This window comes from Vigna unguiculata, chromosome 3, assembly GCF_004118075.2.
Source record: "Vigna unguiculata cultivar IT97K-499-35 chromosome 3, ASM411807v1, whole genome shotgun sequence".
Lineage (NCBI taxonomy): Eukaryota > Viridiplantae > Streptophyta > Magnoliopsida > Fabales > Fabaceae > Vigna > Vigna unguiculata.
Window position 1 is genome coordinate 44805283 of NC_040281.1, and position 6977 is coordinate 44812259.

The window sequence follows — 6977 nt, forward strand, 5'->3', positions numbered from 1 at the left end:
AAACAATTCAATTGTCTAACGAAACTTTTTATGTGCTTCTTAATTAGTTCAATATGAGACACCAAAGCATAAACCTATTATATAAGTTGGTAAGTTGGTGGAATATGAGATATTTTTTTCATATCTACTTGATAATTATCGTAATCGTTTTTCTATAGACTGATAAGAGATTTTTTTTTCGTTCTCTTGTTAAGAAGTCAATTTTTTCTATTGTTGTCTTTTTTTAATAGATAAATTTAATACTTGTTTTTCATTAACTTTTTATGCAAAAAAGAATAATACTTAAGGGTGATGTTTACAGTGTACAGAGTATACAGTAGTTGTGTACCAATAGACTCAAGGAAATTAACCTAAGAGGATTTGCAGTGTTTGGAGGCTAATAAATTTCAGTAAGTCAACAACTAACATAAGTATTTAAAAAAAAACACATCCCCTTTTATTATTTTATTTAGGGAAAAATAATGAGAGTGAATTGCAAAAAATATTAGCCTCCAAACACTGTTTAAGCCCATTTTATGATTAGCAACTCCTATGGATTTGATTCCTTAAAGTGTGAAATACGTTTTAGAAGATACAATACACTTAGAATAGTTTATTTAAACAATAAACAATTTAAAATTGTGAAACTAAAGTACATATTTAGCTTAAAGTAAAAATTTAATATCATTATTCTGTAAAATGCGTCCTCCTCTAAAGTAAGGAGTTAAATGTAACTTTTTTAATACTTTTAGCTTACATCTAAAAGAAATTGTTTTTTGAACAGAAATAAATAAATGAAAACTCAAATTCTGAAATATTAAATGCACTTATTTATATATTTATTGGTCCCTTGATGCATTTAGTTGAGTCTTGAGGGCATTTTACATACAATTAGAGAAAGAAGGATGAAGATGTACGAGTGTTTCTCCCTTTGGGGTGACAACTCAAGCCCCAGAACAACAGAGAAAAGAGAGTTAGGTAGGACGATGCCGAAACGAAATAATAGACAAGACTGAAGAATAGCTTACTGAACGACAGAATCTATTATGATAGATACGTATCTTAAAAGGAAAGGAGCATAAACCATTCAATCTCATTTGGATTCTCTATGGCCCATTTGTGACCCAAAATACAAAGAAAACGTGTTCCGTGTCCCATTCGTGACCCAGGTAACGAGGGAAAGTTGTCGTGATGCAATTTAGACAAACAGATTACGAAGTAACAAATATCGATTCAAAAATAAATAATCCAGATGCTGATAATTCCATAATTTACTAAAAGCATTTCAATATTTCATCACAATCTTAACTGCAAATTTCTCAACGACTTCACCACTATATCATATTAACAGAAAGACCTAAATTCAAGATTAGCTTCCTGTGATGCATCAAAGGAATGAAGCGTTTCAGTTACCATGGATAAATGTGTTGGGAGATGAGTAGAATAAAGACCAGATATCAAACGAGAGATTTAACAAGGATGTATATTTGAAAAGATATATGTTTTAAGTTATTTTGCACCTATAGATTCTGCTATCCACGATGAGATTGAACCCTGCATTCCTTGGCTTTCTTTAGCATCATATTTCAAGCTTAAACATATGAACAAGAATACCTTTAACCCCAAAGACCGCTCTACAAACTCTGACAATCAACTTAGCATTGTTGGATGCCCTGTCTGGAGCATTCTCTTGATCATGTCCATCCCAAATGCAGAATCCGATGAACTGGTCATTGACAGCACAAGGTTAACTCAGCAGCTTCAGCATAACTTTCAAAAGTAGAAGTAACGAACTACAATTCATGACGCAAAATGAGGAGGGTAGTATTCTCATCCAATATAGATATTCTGTAAATCTAGGCTCATGGAATAATTGCTGTTTATACTAACCAACCGATCTGAAGATCTTAACAAATTATATTTCCTTCAGCTTTTCAAAATAAAAATACAAAAATATAATCTCAAGGCAGTATATCATTAATGTATGGGATATGTTGTTAGGAGTGGTTATTAGTTTGAATTGTTGTAGCTGGAATTTTGTAGATGTTGCTTGTGTTTGTATATATTTGCAGCAAGACCATCTATTTTCAGACTGTCACGTCTTTGAAATTCTGTTTTCCTCTCAGTTTTAGCATTACAAAAAATAAAATAAAAAACAAAATGTAATATCAACAAATAAATTATGTTTTATGACAATTCTCAAAATATGGGTTTAGGTTTATCTCATTAGATTGTAAGGTAAGGATTGTTCAAATTTTATAAGTTTTATTATTAAGCCGTGTCTCTATAATCAATATCAGACTATACCATCACACTCAAGAGACTGCAATTAAGGTTGCCACCAAAAGATGGCCGTCTAATACTATCTTAGAATTTGGATCTATAATATAACTTGATTCTACAAAACTGACTTGTTCAATGAGAATTGTTTAAGCTTTATAAACTTTAAGTCAGATGAAACTAAATCACCACCCTTGAGATTGCCATTAAGGTAGTTCTCAAAGGGACCGCACCTAAGACAAGCTAAAAGAGACCACAATCTAGACAACTTTTCAACGATAATTCTAAAAGCTTTCTATAGTGTCACAAAGATCACAATGCAAATATCACAGAATTGTTTTGCAGAGACCCTAACCAGGCTCTGACCAGTTGGTTTAGGGAATACTTTTGCAGTGACACAAAATTTTAGAAATATTAATAATAGTGACAACAAAATAATATAGAGTGAAGATCATTGAAAATATAGTTGATAATACCTATTCTACAATGATAGATGGAGGGGCTCCCCAATAAGTAGGGAATATAAGCTATCAAAGTCAATGCATTCATTCTGCCAAAAGAAAGAACCTTGGTGAAACAGGAAGGGACGGATTCCTAGAAGCAACCACTCTGCTTGCAAGAGTTAAGGCTGTGTACATTTACCATTTGCTACGTTGAAGATATGATGAAATTTAGGAGAATAAAGAGCCATCACGATAAATTCGCTTGAATCTATTATCCATGGTCTTTAACTAATACTATGCCTTGAGGCACTACTGGCAAAAGAGCCAGCTTCTGACATGTTTCCCTAAACACTTTAGAATATCTTGAAGAACACGTGAACAACAACAGTGAACAGTGTACAAATGCACAGTGGACGAAAAGTACCAAATTATGTACAGTGCAAAAGTTGGGGACTGACAATAGCAGACAACACAGAAAATGTCCAAAAACAGAGACAAGCAGAGCGGCAATAAACCTACTCTAGTACCAAGTTGAGGACTAATTTTTGGTGAAATGCTCAAGTTAGTACCAAGTTGAAGACTAGATTTTGGTTAAATGCTCGAGTGAAGAAGCACTAAGCAGACTCTATTTATAATCATTCATGTTGAACTGCATTTAAGAGCAATAATTGGATGATGCAACGCCCTAGGAAAATGATAAGCCACTGCACATGAATCTACCCTTTTAGCTATCCTACATTAAGTCCGAATAGATACAAACAATTTCAAACAGAGAACATGATGCAAGCATCGTACTTGCATTTGTCGAATTAGAGATGTGTCTCTTACCTAACTAGTAATGACACCTTTATTTACAAATGATTCATCACAAACAACGCAAGAAAATAGGTAAAGCAAAAGGGTGGACATTCAAATTACAGTATATCATCCAAAAAGTCTTGTCATGAAATTAGGTAAAACTAGTGGGCAACAAAATATCACATAATCAAAACTAAATAATGCAACACGAATTTTCTTCAACATTGATCCCAATCCATACAAAAAAAAAATTATGATTTGAAACTTTTTAAGTTATGCAGAATAGATACCTTCTTCTCAATGAATTTACATTCTCCAAACAATAAACTGACGGAATGCTCTTAAAAAATGAATGTTACTAAACACTACCCTGAAAATAGTTTTCATGAAAATGTAATTTCTGTTCTCTTCCCTGGTCTCTCTTCCACTAAACTCTGTCAACACTAATTTTCAACACTGATCCCAATCTATATCAAACCATTTACAATTTTAAAATTTTCAAGTTATGCAGAAGAGACAGCTTCCTTTCAATAAATTTACATTCTCAAAACAATAACTCATGCAATGCCGCTTAAACAATGCATGTTCCTAAACACTACCCTGAAAATAGTTTTCATGAAAATGTAATTTCTGTTATCTGGCTGGTCTCTCTTCCACTAAACTCTACATCAAAATTCATTGCAGTATACATTAAAGTCTGCAATTCTTTCTACCAAGCTAGACCATAGCCATTCAATTTTTTTCTGACTCCAACTAATTAGGAGCAAAAGTAACAGTAAAGCCTAATCTCACTATGTGGGGTTAGCTGTATGGATCATTTGACGCCACTGTGGTCCAGTCAAAACCTAATTTGCAGTGAAAGAGAAAAGCCATTTAGAATGAAGTGTTTTCAAATAGTTCTCATCTATTGGGTGGGGAGGGGGAGGTCTTATGTTAATTCTTAACATTTTATTATTTCATTGGACTACTAACATGACCAAGCCATATATTGCTAAGTTTTTGCCATCTTTTACTTGAAAAATGCCACTCAGTTTTACTCTTACAATTGTCCCTAAACTTATATTTCTAGTAAATCTACCTCGGCCTTCCCTGTGCACCGCACCCTTTTTGGCACTTGACTGACCAATATAAACAACAACCTGTGCATTATCACATCCCTTTCTAATTCTGTAGACAATTCATGATCACAAGCACTTTTGAATCCTTTGAATGGTCCCCCAGTGTTGGACCTAAGATGCCTAAATTGTACAGTTTGTGGAAGTGTTATTCTGAAATTTTACCTCTAAAGCATTGTTAATTTCATCTTACTACATTTTATTACAATATATGTACTTCAATGTAGTCCCACTTAATCAAAAAAAAACTCGGACTCCAATAGCTCATAGATTTTCTACAAGTCATATTGAGAAAAGAAAACTTCAAAGATATCATGTTATCAACATAATCAACCAAGTAAAACACTGCCTTAAAATCAGAGCGGTCAGAATATTAAACAAATATTACAAATGCAAAATCACAACTGATATGGTCAGCCAGAGTACACACAACTCACCTAGGTATTGTAATTTCATAGGGAAATGAAACAGCACCCTCAAGATTTGGAATTGGTGGAACGTGATCCTTTTTCTCATTAACAAATTTAATTATCTGAAACAAAACCTCACGCAGTGATGCCTCCAGTGCTGCACTACGGGCATTTCTATCCTCCAACGCTCCCTCTACACATAAGAAACACAAACGGAGGTAAACAGCACCCTACCCCAAAAAAACATCTAAGTGAAGGAGTGAAAAAACTAAATTAGTAGGAGTGAAACATTATAAGAGATTTAGTTTGACAAACAGAGCAAGCAACTGCACCTCCTGGATCTACAACTTTGGGATGATGATACTTGCTAGAATGCACCTTATGCTGAGCCACATTCAGATTAATATACCACTGCTCCCAATACAAACGTTCAATCTTGTTACTGAACCAAGACGCCTGTTTGTTTTTCACCTCATAGAAAGATAAACATATCTGCACTATCCAATTCACAACCCTGTCAAAATACTAATTACAACAAAACAAAAATCAAATACAATACCCCTACTATCACCATTTTCACCACATCACTGACCTGACTCTTTTTGTTTGGGTGCTTCTCCACCCAACAAACAAACTGCTCAATCTTCTCATCTATTTTCTTTTCAAGCTCTGCCTCTCCACATTGCACCTACACACCAAGAATGACATAAAAAACAGAACACAAGACAATTAGTTTATTTAGCATGTGTGTTTCGGAGAGTGTTTGCAAAATTGATTCTGATTAAAATTTGTTTAGAAGTGAAGCAATATATGCTCAGCTGTTTTTATACGAAAAGTTACATAATAATAAATCCAATATAAAAAATTGTTTTTAAACCTAAAATCTATCTAAACTTGCTCCAACTCAATTAATATTAGACCCAGAACCATTCTTCAACTCGAGACCAAACATGCATTTATAAGTGAATTGTAAGGGATATATAACACAGTTAAAAGGAGTGTCAAAGATATTGAAGCACAAGTGATAATAGCACTATATTGAGATTGAAAACGTACGTAAGTTACATCAAAAAGCTCCAAGTCAACGTCCTTAGGGCGCACGAGACCCAAGGCACGGTGAAAGACGATGGTGTGCAATATGCCTGCAACACCGTCACTGTGGTTATTGCAATCGAAGGAAATGAACAACAAAATCATAATCGAGAAAAGTGATTAGCAATAGGAGCAGCGGAATTACATCGCAAAACCTCACGTATCTCGAAATGCTCGAGTTCCAGTTCCTTGAGCTGGCAAACCTCACAGTTCATGATTGGATGAAACCCTAGGAAGGTTGCGTGGTGTGGGAAGAGGAGAAGAAAAGACGTGGAAGAAAGAGTATAAGGGGATAGCGTAAGCCTAGAGTGTTCGTGATTCAACTGTACAAGTTCCTAATTACTATTACTTCTTCCTGTTAGCTATCAGAGTTGGAAGAGAAAGCGGAGATGATGACTTTACCTTCTTTGCCCATAACATAACAGATATTCTATATATTATACCAAATAACATAAACATTCCTCATCATTAACTAACTAATTAAAGATTTTTTAACTTTTTCTTAAATATATTTAGTTAATCCTGAAATTTTATCAATCAATATTTAATATAGTTATTATTAAATTTTAATTAATTATATTTATTTTCAAATTTTAAATGCATGCTCGATTAAATTTAATTAAAAACAATATTTTTAACTAAATTACATTTCCATATTGTTTTATGATATTAATATTTAAACTTGCATATTGATTTATATACTTTTTTATACTAAATACATGAGATAAAATATTTAAAATTGAATATTCTATTATTTAATTTTTTATTCAATGATTATATATTTTTTATATTTTATGAAAATACAGCAAAAAATTATATGAAAGAAATAGTGGTTTAATTTTGTGTTATCTAATAGAAAA

The 6977-nt window shown here is 33.0% G+C and overlaps 1 protein-coding gene across 1 annotated transcript; it reads right to left on the minus strand.

The window, feature by feature from the left end:
• Window positions 1–1190: 1190 nt before the first annotated feature.
• LOC114175114 (autophagy-related protein 101) lies at window positions 1191–6543 on the minus strand. The gene is made up of 6 exons (XM_028059872.1): window positions 6263–6543; window positions 6082–6167; window positions 5618–5713; window positions 5358–5517; window positions 5053–5218; window positions 1191–1705 (listed from the first exon to the last, which is right to left on the minus strand). The coding sequence occupies exons 1-6, from the start codon at window positions 6330–6332 to the stop codon at window positions 1630–1632; spliced, it is 654 nt and encodes a 217-aa protein (XP_027915673.1). The 5' UTR covers window positions 6333–6543; the 3' UTR covers window positions 1191–1629.
• Between the last annotated feature and the right edge of the window lie 434 nt (window positions 6544–6977).

Excerpts from the sequence above, each read along its gene's own strand:
- LOC114175114 (XM_028059872.1), bottom strand. The coding sequence starts at position 6,332 with ATGAACTGTGAGGTTTGCCAGCTCAAGGAACTGGAACTCGAGCATTTC. Across the intron at positions 5,714-6,081 it reads AGCTTTTTGATGTAACTTAC|GTGCAATGTGGAGAGGCAGA; the intron begins GTACGTTTTCAA and ends CTTGGTGTGTAG. Across the intron at positions 5,219-5,357 it reads CAAAGTTGTAGATCCAGGAG|AGGGAGCGTTGGAGGATAGA; the intron begins GTGCAGTTGCTT and ends TCTTATGTGTAG.